This window comes from Macrotis lagotis, chromosome X (assembly GCF_037893015.1).
Source record: "Macrotis lagotis isolate mMagLag1 chromosome X, bilby.v1.9.chrom.fasta, whole genome shotgun sequence".
Classification (NCBI taxonomy): domain Eukaryota; kingdom Metazoa; phylum Chordata; class Mammalia; order Peramelemorphia; family Peramelidae; genus Macrotis; species Macrotis lagotis.
Window position 1 is genome coordinate 586987811 of NC_133666.1, and position 22115 is coordinate 587009925.

The following is a 22115-nucleotide window of genomic DNA, read 5'->3' on the forward strand; positions in this document are numbered from 1 at the left end:
TAGCATTGTCTATAGTCAGTCTCCTAGGGTGTCTTAGCTCTCTGAACTGCTGAAAGGAGCTGCATCCATTAAAGTTGGCTATCTTATATTCTTGTCTGTCTCTTTCTGCTGGCGGTCAGTCCATCAACAAGCTTTCAGGAAGTTCTTGACATGTTCTAGGCACTATTCTCAATATGCCTGATGAGGGAACACTGGGAATGCAGAGTTAATTGCTTTTAAAATAACCCACCATTTCAGAAGAAGCTTTGCTAAAAATAAAATTCAATTGGCATGCTGCTACTCTCCTTAAATATTTTGATGCTTCTTAGTATTGTTTAAAATTAGGTTGTAGAAAGTCTGTCAAATAAAGTATAATGTGGGCACAGCTGCAAATGCAGGATATCCCTACCCCAGAAGGACTCAGATACTTCTTAATGTGGGCACACAGACACATGCTTAAATATACATATAGTGCATGCATAATTCACAACACATTCATATAGACAAAATGCATACATTTATAATACACACGTACATAGACATGTATATATATTAATAAAAAGGCACACACAGACACAAACATACACTATTCTTTTTTAACCTATGAGTCTTTTATTTTTCCTTTTTTCCTTTTGTTGTTGGGCTAACTTTGGGTGTCACCTCATTCCATATTAATCATGTTATGAAAGAAGAAACAGAACAAACAAGAAAAAAACCACGAGAAGGGGAAATAAAGTTAAAGCATAAAGCAAATTTTTTTTTAGGTTTTTGCAAGGCAAACGGGGTTAAGTGGCTTGTCCAAGGCCATACAGCTAGGTAATTATTAAGTGTCTGAGGCCAGATTTGAGCTTAGGTACTCCTGACTCCAGGGCAGGTGCTCTATCCGCTGTGCCACCTAGCTGCTCCCTTATAAAGCAAATTTTTAAAATTGAAAATAATAAGTTCTGGTCTGCATTTAGACTCCACATTCCCTCCCTGGATTGGATGATATTTTAAAATACAGATCCTTTAGAATTGTCTTTGATTATTTTATGCCCTAGAAGAACAAATAAGTCCATCATAATTGATCATCACACAACGCTGCTGTTAATACATCCAATATTCTTCTGGTTCTGTTCACTTACTATCACTTCATGCAAGTCTTTCTAACCTTTTCTGAAGTCTGTGGGTGCTACTTTCTAAAAGATACTTGTTGAAAGCAATTCGTGAAAAACTTCATAAGAGATTAGAGTAAGGCTAGTGAAAGAATTTGTGAATGGATGTTATTATATGTGCTTTAAGCAGCAGCATGACATAGCCCTGGACTTGGTTTCAAAAAGACTTGGGTTCAAATACTGTATCATAGACTTGCTAGCTGCAATACCTGGGAAAATCATTTAAACATAATCATCTTCAATTTTCTCATCTGTAAAATGAGGAGGTTGGATTCGAAGATCTCTAAGGCTTCTTCCATCTCTAAATTTGTAGTTATTGTGATCTTTTAAATCAAATGTGTTAAGTTTAAAAAGTAATGATGATGATGATGATGATGATGATGATGATGATGATGATGACAACAACAATAGTATATATCTAATATTTTAAAGTTTGCACAATGACCCTGGAATCAAGAGGACATGAGGGGGGCGGCTAGGCGGCACAGTGGATAAAGCACTGGCCCTGGAGTCAAGAGTACATGGGTTCAAATCCCATCTCAGACACTTAATAATTACCTAGCTGTGTGGCCTTGGGCAAGCCACTTAACCCCATTGCCTTATAAAAAAAGGACATAAGTTCAAATCCACATTCAGACACTTGACACATACTAGCTGTGAATCCCTGGGCAAGCCACTAAACTACAATTGCCTTGCAAACAAAAAAGCAAACAAAACAAAATAAAGTTCCAAAGTACTTCACAAATATCTCATTTTTTCCTTGCAAGAACCCTGGGAAGTATATGCTATTATCTTCTCCATTTTGCAGAAACCTTTATCAGTTTTTGGAGCTGGAAGAGAACACCAAAATCCTTTTTTTCATTTCTGAATCTTTGAATCCTCACTGCCCACTATAATATCAGGCATATGGTTAATGTAAAATAAATAAATATTTAGGGATAATTTTCAATCCTCCCCATAATTTATTGATAAAGAAACTGAGGCCCAGAGATTGAAAATAACTTTCCCAAGGTCACATAGTAAATGTGAGAGCTAGAATTTGAAAAAGTTAATGAGAGGTCTCTAGTACATTGGGTAGGTCCTCTACGGAGAATTCAGAAAAGTACAGAGACTAGAAATGCTGATAATGAGAAGGCAAAGATGAGTTGTGATCCGTAACAAAGGGAGGGTCAACATCAATGGGATCGCACATTCAGTGGGTAGTGAACCGCATTTAATATCAACCCTGCATATCATTTTCACATACCATGTTGAAACTCAGGGAGTTGTGGCCTTAAAAACTTCATTTTGATAGATCTGAGATCTCACTGATACAGACTGTCTCCATGGGTACACATTGTAATCCATCTGATTGTAATCCATCTGTGCCTTCTCTTCTCTTCCTGGGGTACTCTCATCCATGCTCTCCCATGAATCCTTCTCAGGAAGCTTAACCAATATGTTAGATAATTTCTTTCTACTAGGTCTTATTTTTAAGTTTTTGCAAGGTAATGAGCTTAAGTGGCTTGCCCAAGGCCACACAGCTAGGTAATTATTAAGTGTCTGAGCCTGGATTTGAACTCAGGTACTCCTGACTCCAAGGCTCTATTCACTACACCACCTAGCCACCCCCACTAGGTCTTTTAATGTTTGTTTTTTTTTTTTGTGCCAGTAGGCCTGTTTCTTGATTATTCCTCACTTTAAACATATGACCAGGCTAACTTCTTTTCAGGTTCTTCTTCTGGATGAGATTTTTTACATTGTTCAATATTTTATAGATAGCATGCTGCAAAATGTTCACAGTTTTCATATGACTTCAGTGTCCTTTGAATGACTTAAAATTTTAATGAACAATCAGAATATTTCTTAACACTTGTATATAGCCAAGTCCTAATTAGTGTGAATAGTGAATCTTGTGAAATGGTCATAGGCTTTTGAATTCAAACTATTGAGTTCTAGACCAAAGGAAATGTGCAGTGCAAATTTGAATAACATAACAACTTTTTGAGATTCATTACTATTTATTCGCACTATCTAATATCTAGATGAAAAGAGAATAAACAAAAATAAATACAAAGTAGTTTGAGAAAGAAGGCACCAGGAGTTGAGAGGGACAGAAGAGACTCCATGTAGCAGAAAGCTTTGCTAGAGTCATGCCTGAATAGAATGGGGGGTAGGAGTGAGCGCTATGAGAGGCTTTTTCAGAGACTATGGTATACCAAGCCTCAGAGTTAGGCAACATCACAAGAAGACTATAAGTATTAAAATAGAGTCCTTTGTTTTTGTAGAAAGCTTGGGATCATTAAAAGTCTGATCACCCAATTTCTATCCAGTCCACTCCTCCTATATAATTTTAAACCTAGTTCATTACAGACTTTTGGTCTCAAGGTACTTATGGACTGGTTCAGTGAGCTGGGCATCTGACTGCTTGATCATTTTCTGGATAATAGACATTCTTCATCCTTTTGTTATCTTCTGTGTGGAAAATTAGATCAAATTTTAGAATGAATAATCTCCTTTATTAAGCACAAATGACAAAGTGTAGTGAGAAGAAGCTATTATCACAACCAGTTTCAGAGAAAAAAACTTTGAGTTAAATCACCAGTAAAAATGGAACAAGTTCAGATTTATAGTTGGTATAGAAGAGTAAAATTCTGAAAGTAGTAACTAAAAAAGAAAGAATGAATGAATGAAAAAAAGAAAAGAATAAAAGGAATATTAGAGGAAAGGAATGTGAATAGACTTGTTACAGGACTTATTTGAGGCTAATATCTCTGCTCTCTTGGTAGACTGAGAAAGTCCAACATATGTTGACAAAAGAGTCCAAGCATTCAGAGGCACATTTGTCTGAGGAGAGATGAACATGCCAAAAGGGCTCACTACCAAGAAGTACTAACCCACAATAGATGGTTGACTCATTGGTACAAGTTCAGCTTCCTACTCAATGCTAGACTATGTGGGCTCTCATCATCCTCTGAGGCAGAATCAAAATCATGGAATCTCTGAGTTAGAAAGACCCTCAGAAGTCACCAAGTCTAACCTATATCTGAACAAGGATTCTGTTTACAATATCTCATAAGATGTAAATGAGATTTTTTATTTCTATAGAGAAAATATTTCTTCAGGGATATCAGTTCATTAACTCTCTAAGGAATTTACGAAAGAAAATTAAGAATTAGGTCAAGTGGAACAGAAAATCATTCAGATGGAAAAGGAAGCTTAAGATAGAACTCAAACCTAATGAATAAGGAAGGACTCAGGAAATTTTATTTTCTTCATGTTTGTGAATTATTTTAAACAATATTTTAAGATGAGATACCTACTCAAAGGGATCTGTAACTGAACAGGAGAAATATGAGTGTGTTCATGTGTTTTCTAAGTATGTATGCTTTATATTTGAATGTATGTCATTCAGGACTAAAGTAAAGTATGAGACAAATATATACCTGAATCAGTGGCATTTTTCACTAATGGGATTTGTCTAGGTTTATGATATGATTACAGAATGATCCTGGATTAGGAAGGGAACATAAGAGACATCTAAATACTGGCCCAAGGTCACACAGGTAATATAAGTTGGTTGCAGGGTTTGAATCCAGGTCATCTGACTCCAAGATCAGTATTCTTTCCAAAATGCCATAATACTTGTAAAACACTTGCAACTGTAGCTGGTATATACAAGGCACTTAGCTAGTATAAACAAGGCACTTACTGAATTTTCCCCACCTAAATAAAGCCTAAATTCCTTAGTCTGTCATTTAAGACTTTTTTACAATTTCATTCTCACCTACCTTTTAAGCTAGCAAAGTCAAGTTAATGAATATTTAAGCCTTATCTCATCTTTGCTAACATTCAGGTGCTATTTAACTCACTTCCCTTCCCCAAACATATGCTAGGATTTCTTAGTCATATAGTTTTTCTCACACAATTCCCCTGTCCCTGATGCCATTCGTCCACATATATGTGGACTAAAAGCTTTCAAAGCTCAGCTGAGAATATTTGTGGATTGTGTTTGTCTTATACCACCCTAAAGATTAAATCTCCTATTCACCTTTGTGTTCCCAATGTGTGACTCGGAGTATGATGCAAAGGAGATGCTTCATAAGTGTTGAATTGTGCTAAATTGCATTGTAAAATGAATTGTTGTTTGTCTTGAAGAGAACCGTGACTTCAGGGAAGTGAAGCCAAGACAGGGAAGTGAATTGGTTTTGAGTGAGGGGGAACTGTGCAAAGTCACCAACCTCACTTTCTCCTCCAGAGCCATCTGAGTCCAGTGACCAGGTATGAATCAGGATGACTGGAGATGGCCCTGGATGCAGTGGAGGGCGGGTCTTAACTATTTTTTTAGGCTGTTTTTTTTTGCAAGGCAATAGGGTTAAGTAGCCTGCCCAAGGCCACACAGCTAGGTAATTATTCAGTATCTGAGGTCAAATTTGAACTCAGGTACTCCTGACTCCAGGGCCAGTGCTCTATTCACTACACCACCTAGCTGCCCCAATCTTAACTATTTTAAGCAAGGGCCTTTAACCAGGTCTCAGTTTAACTGAGGCAATGCCCATTTCTTGATTAAGGCTAGGTAAGAAATGAGAAGACAGAGAATGACATCTTTTATCTAGTCAGAAAGAAAGAAAAATAGTTCTGGGAGGGGAAGACCCTCAGGGGTTCTGGTCAAAATGGAAACTTTTTTTATTTACATTCACTCTGAGACCATCAGACCCAAACAATGACCAACTGGGGCTTGATCTGGGACATACTGGTGGCCAGTCAATGAGAGCCAGAGTGATTTTGGTTTAAGTCATGGTTCTTAAGAAAAAAAAAATAGCCCATAAACCTTAAGATATCTTGAGGGGCTTTAGTGATTAAAGTTGTTGATCCCAATCATCTGTATCATGAGTGCCAGAGGAAATGGAATATATTGACAATTGAGATCATTATGTATCAAGAGAAAAGTGACTTAGAGAGAGGTCTTATGACCACAGACTTGATGCTAATAGACACCAGAGAATAAATTAATGATTCACTTAATAAGCAGGAAAGGTATGCCCTTGTATTGTACCAATTGTTGAGGATACACATATAAAAGGAAGATAGGTAGTTCCTGCTTTCAAGGAGTTCACAGAGCTCACAGAGTTAAAAATAAGGAAGATTTTAGCTGTAAATTATATAGAGGGCCCATGGTCCTTAGGGTATAGTGGCAAAGCAGATAACAATGACTCTTCTTTAATGTCATTTCCACTAACAAAATCATATCACTTTCTGATGATGAACCACTTGAAGTGTCAAGGACTTTGGTGATAAGAACCTACTTTTCTGGATCTTTGGAAGTTGTGACTGTGATACCTGTAGAAGCAGTTGCTAAGCTGCATCTCCTTAAGACTTGCTTCCCAATATGGTGACTAGGGGTACTGGTTCAAAGCATTGCTATTCCCAAGGTTCTTGAGTTCAGGGTCCTGAGTTGTCTCTACTGGGGTGTGAGGGGAGAAGGTAGTCAAGAGGACGGCAGTACTTTGACTTGCTTAGTACATACTACCTCTTATCACTCCTTCAGGGTATCTTGATACTTCACCAGGGTGGGTTGCTTTCTGTGGTGTTTTTGGTCATAGTGAGAATGACTGGCCCTTTCTTCATAGGAGTCACTAAGAGATTACTGTGAATAACTATATCATTTTACATGAGGAAACAGAAACTCAGCAAAGTTCAGTTAATAGACATTTATTGCATGTCTACATATACCCTGCAGGCACTGTGCTAAGTGCAGGACATACAAAGAAAGGCAAAATCAGTTCCTATCCTTAAGGAGTTCACTATCAAATATCAGAATTCAGTTTTGAGCCCACTTCCTTTATTCCAAATCAATTATTCTTTTCATTTTACAACTCATAAGGAACAAGATTTCTCCATTCAATGGACAGAATTTTCCCCAAGGAGGACACCACTCCCAAAGAAATGTACTGAGGCTGAGTTTTCATTAACATAGTGACCTTTGGTGATATTTCTACAGCTTCCAGGACGACGTCTGGCAGGTTGGACAGTGCAAGGAAAAGTGGATGTATACCTCTGGCTGGGATCTGTCAAGTACTCCAATGCCATTTTGGACAACCTGCCTATGGGTTACGAAACTGAGACACCAACCAAAGCCAGTGGTACCAGTCACCCCCCTGCCAGCCTGACCTACCAGGGTAAGATAATCACTGGGTAAAAAGACCTTTAAAATCTCTTAAACAGAATTTTGAGGCCCATGTAACTATGTGGGGATTAGCTCAGAGTAATACTTTGGATGGGAACATTTATTTTTAATTTCTTAATTTCATTATTTATATCCTCCCCACCCAAGTCCCCCCTCCTCAACAATAGTATATTAGTATATATTTAAGTATAGTACCTGAAAAGAACTTGATGGAATAATTTTTCTTTAAACATATACTGAATAAAAATTCCTACTTCTACATTAATAGGAGGAAAATCAATTTGAATTTTTTCCTAGGACAGCACACAGCTTGAGTTTCCATTTTTAAGGAAAGATGATTTTTAATGAAAAGTGAATGCATGCCTGATCAGAATATACTGAATGGAAAATGAAGCAAATCCCCTAATAATGTTCTCTGGGGCTGTGGGTTATATATAGAACTAGTTTATATTTCTCTGTAATCATCTGACTAAAATTAACGACTTCAGAGGCCTACAAGCTCTCCTTGTCCAGTACCCAGATTGGCTTCCACCACAAACCCCAACTGACTAGAAAGCAGGAATACTTCATGTAAGTCTTTTTTTTGCCAACTGTAGGCTACTTCCAGGGATTGACAATATATTTGTATCAATCCCTTCTTCTAGTATACACACCAGGTACCATGACAATTTGCCAATCACTGGCTGCTGTTTTGTGTTTTGTCCCTCTGAAGGTTATGTGAAGGGGTGGCTAGGTGGCGCAGTGGATAAAGCACTGGCCTTGGAGTGAGGAGTACCTGGGTTCAAATCTGGTCTCAGACACTTAATAATAATTACCTAGCTGTGTGGCCTTGGGCAAGCCACTTAACCCCATTTGCCTTGCAAAAATTTAAAACAAAAAGTGAAGGTTATGTGGAGGCTTTAGACTAATGAAGGAAAAAGAAAAAAATAAAATTAGACTTTCTGTGTTGCTCAGTGTCCTTTTCTTGCTTCGATTAGTCTTTGGTTTCAGCGTTAAACTATTGTTTATCATTTAGAAAAGGCAGCTAACAATAGGTGCATTTTACTAACAGATGATCACGCTTAGTCTTCCTTTCCTCTTCTTTTCTCCTCTTTTCTCTCCATTCATCTTCTTTTCCGCTCTTCTCCTCTCCTTTCATCTCTTCTCCCCTCCCTCCTCCTCTCCCTTAAAATGACCTGATAGAGCCCTTATTCTTCCACTTACTAACTATCTGACCCTGGGTATTTTCTCTTCTCATGTCTCATCTTCCTCATCTGTAAAATGACATATAATAATAATAATATCTATGTCACAGAATTGTTGTAAGGAAAGTGTCTTATTAAACCCAGAACTAACTGCACACTTAAATAGGCATCAGAGAAGCCCTTTAATGATGACTATAAAATGGATAAACAAACAGTTTTCCCTATTTGAATATTTAGAAGCTGGAAGAACAAGTTTGTCAAAATCTCTGGATTTTAGATATATCGTTTATAGAGAGACCCAGTAATTTAAAATTTTTTCTTCTCGTATTTTAATTTTGTTAAATATTTCCTAATTACATTTTGAAATGTTTAACATTCATTTTTAATTCAGAGTTTCAATTTCTCTCCTTCTCCCCATTCCCCTCCCCACCCATTGAAGAAGAAAACAATATGAAGTTATGTAAAAATATAGTTCCTTATTTAGCCATCTTACAAAAGTCATAGAAAAAGCAAGAAAAATCAAGATAATGAAAAAAACGTGCGTGGTCTGTATTCAGAATTCATAAATTTTTTTCTCTGGGAGTGGATGGCATTTTCTTTTTATCATCGAGTCCTTTGGAACTAGACAGAACCAAATTTAAATCTAGCCTTAGATACCATTTTTACTGAGTGATCTTGGAAAAGTCCCTTAACATCTCACTTTTCTTATCTGTAAAATGAAGATAATAGCACCCATCTCCCTTGACTGATGGGAGGATAAAAGGAGATAATAGTTGTAAAGCACTTTGGAAGTATTAAAATGCTATGTAAATTCTGAATATTGCCATTGCTTTCATCATTATCTTCATCGTCATCATCATCATCATCATCATCATCATCATCATCGGTAGATGCAGGAAATTTTGCTACCATTATACTTGGTCTACCTGAAAAAGAAAAGTCAAGGTTTCCTTGCTTTGAGCAGTGGAATTAAATCTTGAAACTGTATCTCAAAACTAAAGGCTTGAGTGATGAAAGTCTTGACCTTTGTTTTGCCACTAGAATTTAATGACTAAGAGAGAGTGAAGCTGACAACTTTGTATAACTCTGTCATTTAAATCCAATTCACACACAAGTCAAGACATCACCCCTTGATGTCATTAGTCTTCTTTGGATTAAAAACAACACTTGAATCAATGAGAATTGACAAGGTTATCAAGTGAGAATGTAGAGAAAAAAGTGGTTCAAGAGATAGACGTGATCACTGCCGTTGGTTTCTGATCTACTAGTGGTAATAAGACAGATACAAAAATTATCTTCCCTTTCTTTATGACCTTTTATAGTGCTTTAAATATTGATTATACTCACTATAAGACTGAGTGGAGTAGATCCTTATTTGGAGTTGCTTTCTTTTTATTTTTTTTAAGTTTTTGCAAGGCAATGGGGTTAAGTGACTTGCCCATGGTCACACAATTATTAAGTGTCTGAGGCTGCATTTGAACTCAGGTCCTTCTGACTCCAGGGCCTGTACTCTATCCACTGCACCACCTTGCTGCCCCAGGAGTTGCTTTCTTATGAACTTCATATCAATCTCAGTGTAGAACTGCAAGGCCTATGGCCTGCCCTAATGAAAAACTTGTTTGCTTCTATTAAAATCTTTTGTTAACATAGAACCAAAGCGAGGCGGCTAGTTGGCACAGTGGATAGAGCACTAGCCCTGGGGTCAGGAGTACTTGAGTTCAAATCTGGCCTCAGACACTTAATAATTACCTAGCTGTGTGACCGTGGGCAAGTCACTTAATCCCATTGCCTTGCAAAAACCTAAAAGGACAAAACAAAACATAAAACCAAAGCCTACCAAAGACCAGGTAAAACATATGAGTCAAGAAGTATTTATTATGTTCCAACTACTGTCCAAAGAAAGGTATCTCATGGTATAATGGCAGAGTCATTTGATGGTTACAAATATTTTCTCTCTTTCTATCTTGTTTTTTTTAGGTTTTTGCAAGGCAAATGGGGTTAAGTGGCTTGCCCAAGGCCACACAGCTAGGTAATTATCCACCTAGCCACCGCCCCTCTTTCTATCTTTTTCTTTTTTTTTATTTTATTTTTTATTCTCATTTTGTACAAATGTTTTTTTACATTAATAAAATATTCTTGTTTATGAGTAAATGAAATACCCCCTCCCCCATAAATATAGACTTGCTTGAGTGATAAATTAAAGGGGAGAGAAAAAAATTAAAATTAAAAAATAATAGTAATAAAGGTATGGCCAGGTGGCACAATGGACGAACTACCAGCCCTGGAGCCACGAGCACTTGAGCCCACATCCAGCCCCGTAGACCCAACGGTCACCCAGCCGTGTGACATGCAAGCCACCTGATCCCCACTGCCCTGCAAAAACTAAAAAGAAGAAAAAAAATACCCAAAATAAAATAAAATATTAATAATAGTAGGGGTGGCTGGATGGCGGACAGAGCATTGGCCCTTGAGCCAGGAGCACCTGGGTCAAAATCTGGCCTCAGACAACCAAAGAGCACCCTGCTATGTGTCTCCAGGCAGGCCACCCAGCCCTATTTGCCCTGAACCGCCCCCCCCCAAATAATAATAATAATAATAATAAAAAATGTGCTTCAGTCTTTGTTCCAACACCAACAACTCTGTCTTGGGTGGATCACATTCTTTATGGTAAGTCCATCGCAAAAGTTACTTCCATAATTTTCCAATATTGCCATTGCTAATCGCAACTCCCTCCTCTCTTATTTCTCCACTACCATGTACTATATTTTCTCTCTCCTTTCACTCTGACTCTGCTGTAGGGTCGCTGAGTGGTGCAGCAGACAGATCCCTGGTCCTGGGGCCAAGAGGCCCTGAGGCCCCATACCACCCCTTAGGCCCAGAATCCACCTGGCCCTATGGTCCTGAGCAGGCCTTCCAATCCCAGCCCCTTGCAAAATAGTAAAAAAGAAAATGTGTTATATCTGACCACTCTCCCCCCATGGTCCATCCTCTCCTCCTTTATTCACATCCCCACCCCTTCCCCCTTCTCCCCCCCTCCTTCTTACTCCAGATGCCTATACTTCATTGAGAATATATGCTGTTTCCTAGCCACCTCTGATGAGAGCAAAGGTTCCCCTTATTCCCCCTTGCCTCCCCCCTTCCATATCATTGCAATAGCTCATTGTAATAAAGAAAAATCTTATCATATGAAATATCTTGGCCTATTCCCCCTCTCCTTTTTCTTTCTCCCATTACATTTCCCTTTTTTTCTATTGACTCCATTTTTACACCATATTTTATCTTCGAATTCAGCTTTCTCCTGTGCTTCAACTATAAAAGCTCCCTCTACCTGCTCTATTAACTGAGAAGGTTCATATGAATATTATCAGTGTCATTTTTCTATGCAGGAATACATGCAGTTCATCATCAAGTCCCTCATATTTTCCCCTTCTCCTCCACTTCTATGCTTCACCCGAGTCCTGTATCTGAAGATCAAACCTTCTGTTCAGCTCTGGCCATTCCAAAAGGAACATTTGAGATGCCCCTGGTTCATTGAAAGTCCATCTTTTTCCCTGGAAAAGGACATTCAGCCTTGCTGGGTAGTTGATTCTTGGCTGCATTCTAAGCTCTTTTGCCTTCCAGTATATTATATTCTAAGCCCTACTAGCTTCCAATATAGTTGCTGCTAAATCCTGTGTGATCCTGACTGCAGCTCCATGATATTTGAACTGTGTCCTTCTGGCTGCTTGTAATATTTTCTCTTTGACTTGGGAGTTCTGGAACTTGGCTATAATATTCCTAGGGGTTGGTTTTTTGGGATCTCTTTCTCAGGGGATTGGTGGATTCTCTCCATTTCTATTTTGCCCTCTGCTTCTAGAATATCAGGGCAATTTTCCTGTTGTAATTCTTTGAAAGTGATGTCAAGGCTCTTTTCCTGATCATGACCTTCAGGTATTCCAATAATTTTTAAATTATCTTTCCTAAGTCTGTTTTCCATATCAGTTGTTTTTTTCAATGAGATATTTCACATTTTCTTCTAATTTTACATTTTTTTGCTTTCAAAGTATTGATTTCTGATTTCTGGTAAATTCATCAATCTCCCTGAATTCTCTTCTTTGTCTGAAGGATTTGTTCTCCTCAGAGTTTTCTTATCTCTTTTTCCATCTGGCCAATTTTGCTTTTTAAAGCATTCTTCTCCTTAGTAACTTTTTGAACTGTTTTATCCATTTGACCTAAGCTGGTTTTTGGCATGCTATTTTCTTCAGCATTTTTTTGGATTTCCTTGACTAAGCTGCTGACTTCATTTTCATGTTTTTCCTGCATCTCTCTCCTTTCTTTTCCCAGTTTTTCTTCTAACTCCCTCATTTGATTTTCAAAGTCTTTTTTGAGCTCTGTCATAGCCTGAGCCCAATTTCTGTTTTTCTTGGAGTGTTTAGATGCAGGAGCTTGTGCTTCCTTATCTTCAGACTGAGTGTTTTGATCCTTCTTGGGCTCATTTGCAAAATACTTCTCAATGGTGTTCCTCTTATTTCTCTGCTTAATCATTTTCCCAGCCTGGACCTGGTTTTGGGGTGCTTCCTGAGCTTTTGTGACACTCCCACAAGGGTCTCAGTATGTGAGGCTCTGTCCTCCCTCCTGGTCTGTGAATGCAGATATGCACCCCCCCCCTCTGCTACGGGGCTGAGGTGGGGGGTTCCCTGCTGTTCTATGGGGGTGCCTAGACTGCAATCAGGTTCTGAATGTGGTCAGAACCCCAGCATCCTGTTCCAGAGGCAGAGGATAGAGTTCTGCTGTCTCTCTTCACTCCCCTCCCTCAGCTCAATGGGCTCATGCCCTGGGGAGTCCTGCTTACCAGCTCCACCTGCTTCAGTTTCTGGATCTGGGCTGTGCTGGCCTTACAGCTAGCTGTGTACCCTGAGGGCTGGGCTCCACGTGCTCATTCTGGCAGAGGTCCCCCACTGTTCCCCGACTTTGTGCTCAGTGCTCCCTGGGGTGTAGCTCAGGAGACTCCCCCGCTGCTGTGAGCTGTGGCTCCCGGAGCCCTGGGTCTGCCTCCAGGAGGCTGAAGTTCTTTGGCTCTGGAAGGCCATCCCTCTGATGGGCTGCCCCTCTGACCCCTGGGAACAGAGCCTTTCTGCTCTTTTCCAGGTTACTTTGAGTAGGAGAACTGCCTCAGTGGGTCCCTCTGTGGGTTCTGTCTTTCAAAAGCTTAGTTGGAGTCCTTAGTTTAGAAGTTTTATCAGAGAGCACCTAAGACTCGATCCTTTATTGTTGCCATCTTGGCTCCACCCCCTCTTTCTAGCTTTTTCACACAATATACATACATATATATATATATATATATATATATATATATGTACATATATATGTATATATGTACATATATATATATATATATATATATATATATATATATATATATATATATATATATATATAAAACTGATGACTTTTTCTTGCTTTGCTCACAGACCAGCACATCTTCCAATTGAGAGCACATATGTACCAGGCTAGGGGACTCCTAGCTGCAGATAGCTCTGGACTCTCTGATCCCTTTGCTAAAGTCAGCTTTCTTTCACATTGCCAGACTACTAAGGTAAGTAGGAAGGATTTGACCTCTTTTCCCACAGGGAAAATGGTTGTTTGAAATTTATATTGTGCTTTAAGGTTTCCAAAGCATTTTACATATATTATCATTTGATCCTAGAAACACCCTGGGAAGATAAGTATTTTACAATACTATATGACAGTTAGTTGTTTATCATTATTATTATTATTTCCATTCATTCCGTATGTACTTCCTAACCACTTACAACTACCACATATAAAATCGTACTAGGTTTTATGGGGTATAGAGAGATGGATGAAAATAATATCACACATAAAGTTAAACATAGTTACTATATCAGTTTGTTTTGCTTGTTTTTCTTTGTTCAATGAAAGGGTTCTTTTGGTCAAAGAATAATGACATAAAGAAAATATTTTTAAAAGAGGGGAAAAAAGAAAATAGGAGGCCACAATCTTTGTCTTCATAGTATTAAATCTGGTAATACTGTCTTTGACTTAGTATACTTAGATGTGCACTTAGATATGCTCTGGATTTGGATTCCTATTCTTGCACTGCCATATCTGGATGACATTTGGCATCTGATTCTTGGGTCCTTATCTGTAAAATGATACTATTTAAAGTCCTTTCTCATCCCTTAATCTTATGATCTCATAAAGTGTTTAGTAGGTGTATAGCACAGAAGTCTCTTTAATCTGTGCAAATCATTTTTTCTATGGGATACTTACTTGATTAGCTCTTCATGATCCAAAAAAGAGAATGTGTCATCTTTTTTAACTATTAAAAGCTATCTGAGACCTTTCTTCCTCATATTAGTGACTGGTAACAGAAAGATTAACATTTTTTCTTTCAAGGGTTGAGAGTGGTCAGTGCAACTGGCTCCATCTACCTGGAGATTTAGAAAGGACCACCTTTGCCAGTGATGTGAATTATCTTCACATTTTCTAAAAAGCCATCAATAATCCTTTAAGATATATGTGTGTTTTGAGGAAATATAGTCAAAAATTCAACTATATTTCCTCAAAACACACATATATCTTAAAGGATTATTGATTAAGCATCTACCGTGGGCTAGACACTATGCAAAAAGTCCAACAGCCCTTTCCCTCAAAGAGTTTAAATTCTATCCAGGGGAAACAGTCAAAAGTCAGCATATAGTAAGAAGTATTTGTATGGTTTTTTAATTCTTTATTCTTTTATTTTATTTTTCCAATCACATACAAACGTTTTCAGCTTAATCCATTTGCAAGTTTATGAGTTCCACATTTTTCTTCCACCCTCCTTTCTTCTCCCCTCCCCATGTTGGCAAACAAATGGTACAAGTTGTACAATCATGTTTAACATATTTCCATATTAGCCATGTTGTGAAAGAGGAATTAGGACTAAGGGGAAAATCATGAGAAAGAGGAAAAAAAGTAAGTTTAAAAAAGTGAACATAGCATTATTTGCTCTGCATTCAGACTCCATAGTTTTTTTTTTTTCTTTGAATGTAGATGACATTTTCCTAAACAGGTCTCTCAGGAGCTGCATTCATCATAGTTGATCTTCTCACATTGTTGTTAATGTGTTCAGTGTTCTCTTGGTTTTGTTCACTTCACTCAGCATCAGTTCATGCACGTCCATTCCATGCTTTTCTGAAGTCCAGCTGTTCATGATTTCTTGTAATTGTACTCATTAACATTCATATACCATATAGTATAACTTGTTCTGGCATACCTCAATTGGTGGGCATACCTCAATTGATGGGTATCCCCTCATTTTCCAATTCTTTGTCACTATATAAAAGCTACTAGAAATATTATAATAAGGGACTTTTCCCTTTTTAATGATCTCTTTGGGATTCTGGATCAAAGCATATGCACAGTTTTATTACCCTTTGGAGATAGTTCCAATTGCTTTCAAAGATGTTTGGATCAGTTCACAAATCTACCAACAGAGAAGTAGTGTCCCAATTTTCCCACATTCTCTCTAACATTGATTATTTTCCTTTTTTGTCATCTTAGCCAATCTGAGAGGTGTGAGGTAGTACTTCAGAGTTATTTTAATTTACATTTATCTAATGAATTAATGATTTGAAATATTTTTCATATGACTATAATTAACTTTAATTTCTTCATCTGAAAACTGCCTATTCATATCCTTTGACCATTTATCAATTGGAGAATGACAATCTTATAAATTTGATTCAGTTCTCTATATAATTTAGAAATGAGTCCTTTCCTTCTAATCTTGGTTGCATGAGTTTTATATGTGCAAAAAATTTTAATTTATATAGTTGACATCATTCATTTTGCAATTTATAATGTTCTCTATTTCTTGGTTAGTCATAAGCTTCTCCCCTCTCCATATTATCTCTGACAGAGAGAATATTTCTTTTCCTCCTAGTTGGTTCATGGTATTACTCTTTATGTCTAAATCTGGTACCCATTTTGACCTTATTCAGTGATGGGTGTGAAATATAGGGTTTTTTTGCCATATTATTTAGTTTTTTTGCCATACTATTTTCAGTTTTTCCAGCAGTTTTTGTCAAATAGTGAGTTCTTATCCCAGAAGCTAGTATCTTTGGGTTTATCAAAAAGCAGATTACTATAGTCATTTATCATTGTTTCTTTTTTATCTATGTAATCTAATCCACTGACCCATTCTCTATTTCTTAGTCAGTACCAGGAAGTTTTGATGACTGCCACTTTATAATATAGTTTTAGATCTGATACAGCTAGTCCACCTTTCTTTGTATTCTTTTATCAATTTTCTTGATATTCTTGAGCTTTTGTTGCTCCAGATGAATTTTTTTTTACTATTTTTATAGTTCTATAAAATAGTTTTTGGGTAGTTTAATTGGTATGGCACTGAATAAGTAATTTAAATTGAGTAGAATTATCATTTTATTATATAAACTTGGCCTACCAATGAACAATTGATATTTTCCCAATTGTTTAGGACTGACTTTGTATGTATGAAAAGTATTTTGTAATTGTGCATTTACATTTTATAAATTTTTATTTCCAGTTACAAATTCTTTCCTTATCCTCACTTCCTCCCATGCAATATTCATTTTACTGTTGAAGTCAAGCAAAACACATTTTCACATTAGCCATGGTGTTGGGTAGGGGTGAATAAAAGGAAAAAAGTGGGGGAAAATACTCTTCAATCAGCTCTCTGCATTCATCAGGTTTGTCTTTGATCATGGATAGTGCTTTTCATCATGAATCCTTTGGAATTGTGGATTATTGAACTCATCAGGGTAATCATCATGAGAGTATTGTTTTATGTAAATTGTTGTTCTGGTTCTGCTCACTTCACCTTGCATCAGTTAATGTCACTTCAAGTTTTTCTGAAACACCTTTCTTCATCATTTCTTAGAGGACAATAGTATCCCATAACATTCCTATCCCATAGGATATCTCTAGTTGCCCTGATTCATATCTGACCACTGGACCCAGATGACTCTGAGGAGAAAGTGAGGCTGGTACCTTAGTGCAGCACCCCCTCATCAAATCCAATTAATTTGCATTTATGGAATCTCCCTGGTGTCATGGTCTTCAAAAATAAAGAACAAACATTATTGTCATCAGTGCTAGCTGCATGGAAGGATAGAGAGAGAGATTTATATCCAAAGAACAAGACTGGGTCGGGGGGGAATAGAACTGGAATTTCAAATTAGCACTTACTATATATTCTCTTTTTCTCTCATTCTTCTATACCTATCCCTCTGCCCAAGATAACATGAAATCTGAAACTGGTTAAAATGTTTCCTTAATAAGGCCTCTTTAAGAACCTAATGGTGAAATGGTGAGCATTTCAGGATCTTTGGATAATAAGGAAAATAATTTAGTCAAGCAGACTATTTAGCATTCTCAAAGATACTGTTGCAACTATACATAGGACCAACATTAATTTTTGACTCCATATGAGGAAGATTGACCTAAGAATTAAAGCTGTCTGAAAATAGATGGACTATAAGGGGTTAGGGTCATTAGAGGTATACAAGAATAGGATAAATCAATCAATAAGCATTTTGTTAATCACCTACAATGTGTTAGGTACTGGGGATATAGAGAAAAAAATTTACCAGTCTTTGCATTCAAAGAACTTATATTTTACTGAGCAGTCTTTTATTAGGAGGGGTAATTTATCCATCAGGTAGAGCTTGTACTAGACAACTAAGATACACTTCAAATCTAAGATGATTCTGGAAAATTCCCATATTGCTGTGTCATAGACAGAATTTAAAGAGCCAATAGATGAGCCTTTTTCTTTGGAAAGAGACCATATAGCCATGCCTAAATATGTAGTCACCACTATGCATCAGGTGGACTGTCTGAATCCCCACTTATGCAAAGGCAAAAGGCATTTCTCACTTGTAGGGCACCAGACAAATGCATGGTTTCCTTTCTCAGGTTCAAAAGTCTGGACAGGCCAGACTTCCCCAAGGGTAATATAAGATTCATTGGTTTGTAGGATTTTGCACTAGATAGGCCTTAGGGATTCATCTGGTTTGACCTCCTCATTTTACAGTTGAAGAACTGAGCTTCCAAAGAGAACAGGGCTGGAGTTTGAACTTGGTCTTCAGGTATAAACTAAGGGTTTTTTCTATCACTCAGATCTTTGCATCCTCTTAGCAACAGTCCATAGCAGTCTTCAGCATGCACCAAACCAAACAGGAGACCTTAATCTACTCCAAAACACTGCAAACCAGGGTCATTGGTAAAATCAACTAACCATTTCGACTGCATTGCTCCTTGGAGCTTGATGGATGATGGGTAGTTGGGGTATTTTATGAAAACAGAAAACAAAATTTTATTCTATCAGCAGTAAGAATTCTCCACAGGGAGCTTGTCACATAAATGATCCTGTCTGATTTATTGCTAGATTCTCAGCCCATGGCCTTATTCATTGGACATAGCCAATAAATATTAGTGTGAATTAAATTGACGAGGTTTCATAGCCCCAATGCCCCAGAGGTTGGTATAATAATTTCAGTGGCTGAAAACACTGCAGAGAATATAAATTAGATTAGAATAGTGTCTGTCCAGTGACCAGGGAAAGGAAACTTTACTTAAAAGCTAGACATCAGTGAGTCACTGATGTTGAGGTTGGGGGGAGAGGGGTGCTTAGGGTGAGTAATCTTGCATTTCTGACAATATTTGAAAGAAAATGGTTGAAGTTAGCTGCATTGATTCCAGTATTTATAAAGACAAGTTCACAATTTTTTTGAAAAATTATGCTAAACCTCATTGTGCCTAAAGCATAAAATAGACCGAAACTAGTGAAGAAATGTGGGAAATATAATATTTTTATGACTTGCATAAAGAAAAACCCTAAAAATGCCATCTCAAGACCATAGTAAAAAATGATTCAAGACCCCAAATGGAGAAGTCTTGTCTGAAAGCTTTAAATTGGGTGTGCTCCTGTGTGGATCTCTGGAGGTTCAGAATTTTGGATAGTCAAGACCCGTGAGACTGGACTTTGATTGAGGATTGGGGGAGAGGGGTTTAGGGGTTAAAAAATAGATCCCAAACTTTAGCTGCAGTAGCCTTGAGTTTGTCTTTTGTCTCCACTGAGAACAAAGGGAGTGTATGACAAAAACTATCAGAAAGTAATTTTGACCCTTTCATTTCCCCCCTCCCTCTCAAGTGAGACTAACATGCTAATGAGACCTCCTCTGGCTTAATTAATTTAATAATTCATTTAGTGGATAGGGCAGGGAGCCAGGAAGACCCAAGTTCAAATCCAGCTTCAAATACTCACCAGCTATGTAATTTTGAGTAAGTCACTTAAACTTCTGTTTGCTCAGTTTCCTCAACTGTAAACTGTAAAATCATAATAGCACCTACCCTCTAGGGTTATTGTGAGGGTCAAATGAGATTATATTTGTAAAATGCTTAGCACACTGTCTGGCACATAATGGGTACTTTATAAATACTTAAATTCTTCCTTCCCTCCCTCCCTCCTTCCCTCTGTCCCTCCCTCCCTCTCTTCCTCCCTCACTTTCCTTCCTTCCTTCCTTCCTTCCTTCCTTCCTTCCTTCCTTCCTTCCTTCCTTCCTTAATTCCTTCCTTCCTTCCTTCCCTCCCTCCCTCCGGGGAGAAGCAGCAAGCAAAGGAAGGCATGACATTAGTTCTTCAGAAAGGGATTGCAAAGCTGATTACAAGGTCATTATTAGTCAACTATAAGGTATAGTGGCCTAAACAAACAAACAAATCAATCAACCAAAAACCAGACACATTAAAAGAAAAAGTTGCACCCTACTATGACCTAGTCAGACTACATCTGGTGCAAGTTTTTTGGTACATTCCTATTCCTACCCCATTCCTCACTACCAGCCCTACCTCTAGCTCCTATGGTTTCTGAAATTCTTTTGGCTTATGGTATTACCTTGGGAAGGCATTTCTTGGGACTATGATGGGAAGTAGGGAAGGATGGGGGTAAGGATCAATCAGCATAAAGAAATCAGGAGATTTGAGAGAAGGAGCACCTAAAAGTGGAAAAGGAACCCTGTTGAGCAGTTTTAGGATCAAACTCTATCATTAACTCTGTCATCAATCACTATTCAAGGTCATTTTGAGATTTACCTTATAAGAGGCTGGGTATCAAGAGGCCTGGTTCCATTTTTCAATCTAAAAAATTATACTTTGACAAGGATCAAGCTCTTAAAAAAGTCCTTGGTCCTCATTCATCAGTCTGCAAATGGTTCAGACACACCTTCTCTCAAGGGTAATATGAAGAATTTGACTCCATAAAAAAATCTTATTAAATGATATGAAAATGGAATGGGCTCATGAAAAGTATCCAAGAAGAAGCAAGGTGAAGGTCCATTTGGGGTAAATATTACTATTTAGGAAGATTTCATTTACCTTTCTGAAACTCCTACCCTGTGGTCTTGTCATTCTCTTTAGTGTTTAATAGAACAATTATGTACAGCTCTTAAAAAGAGCTGGACATTTTTCTTGGGGAAAAAAACACTATATATTCTTTAATTCTTTTCCCCAATTACACGTTAAAACAAATTTTAACATTTGTTTTTTTTAATATTTTGAGTTCCAAATTTTATCTCTCCATCCCCCTTCTCCCTCTTCCCTAAGATGGTAGCAATCAAGTATAGGTTATACATGTGCAGACATGTCAAATATATCCATGTTAATCATTTTGTACAAGAAAACGTGAAAGAAAGAAAAGGAAAAATAGCACACTTCAGTCTGCATTCAACAATATCAGTTATTTCTCTGGAGACAGATAATAGATTTCAACATTAGTCCTTTGGAATTGCCTTGGATCATTGTATTGCTAAGTTTTTTATATTTCTTCATCAAACAATATGGGTCTTACTGAGGACACTGTTGTATTTACCTCACTTTGCATCAGTTCATTTGTCTTTCCAAAAAACCCATGTATTCTTGAAATTTAGATCCACCTAACAATCCTGTAAGTCAGAACTGCTTGTCCATGGCACTGTAGATGGGATTCCTGCAGTGCATGACTTCTGGGTGTGTGTATTTGTGATTCCAATTTCCCTTATACAAATGAGTATAATAAGATTAAAGATCTCACAGAAAGAGGCTGAAATTGCGCAAGATACCAGAGAACTGAAACTTGAACTTCAGTCTCATGAATCCAAGACCATATGTTATTTGTTTGGGATGAGGGAGTAAGACAACATTCTCAAGCTGTGGTTGCCATTATTGTTGGAACTGGATCCTAATCAGTTCTTTTCCCTTTGTCCTGCAGGTCATTTCCCAGACCCTGTCCCCCACCTGGAACCAGATGCTGCTATTCAATAACATTGTGCTTTATGGGGACCAGAGGGAAGTGGCTGAATCCCCACCTCTTGTTGTGGTGGAGCTCTATGACAGTGATGCTGTGGTAAGGGCAGTGTGAGCCCAGCCCCTCCCTTCCTACCTTCAGAGATAGGGGAACAGGGCTGGAGGGCAGGGCATATTCATGATATTAGAATTGGAAGAGATCTCTAAGACCATCTAGATCAATGTTTTTGTTTTCAAAAAAACAAGATAAGAAATAATAATGATAATAATAATAACTAACATTTATATAATATTAAATACTGTGTTAAGCACCTTATCATTTTC

General features: G+C 37.6%; 1 protein-coding gene across 1 annotated transcript in view; it reads left to right on the forward strand.

The window, feature by feature from the left end:
* FER1L6 (fer-1 like family member 6) overlaps positions 1-22115 on the forward strand; it is a 211186-nt gene that overhangs the window by 80133 nt on the left and 108938 nt on the right. Inside the window, 3 exon segments of the mRNA XM_074202128.1 lie at positions 7114-7291; positions 13934-14058; positions 21757-21891. Coding sequence (XP_074058229.1) covers positions 7114-7291; positions 13934-14058; positions 21757-21891 — 438 coding nt within the window.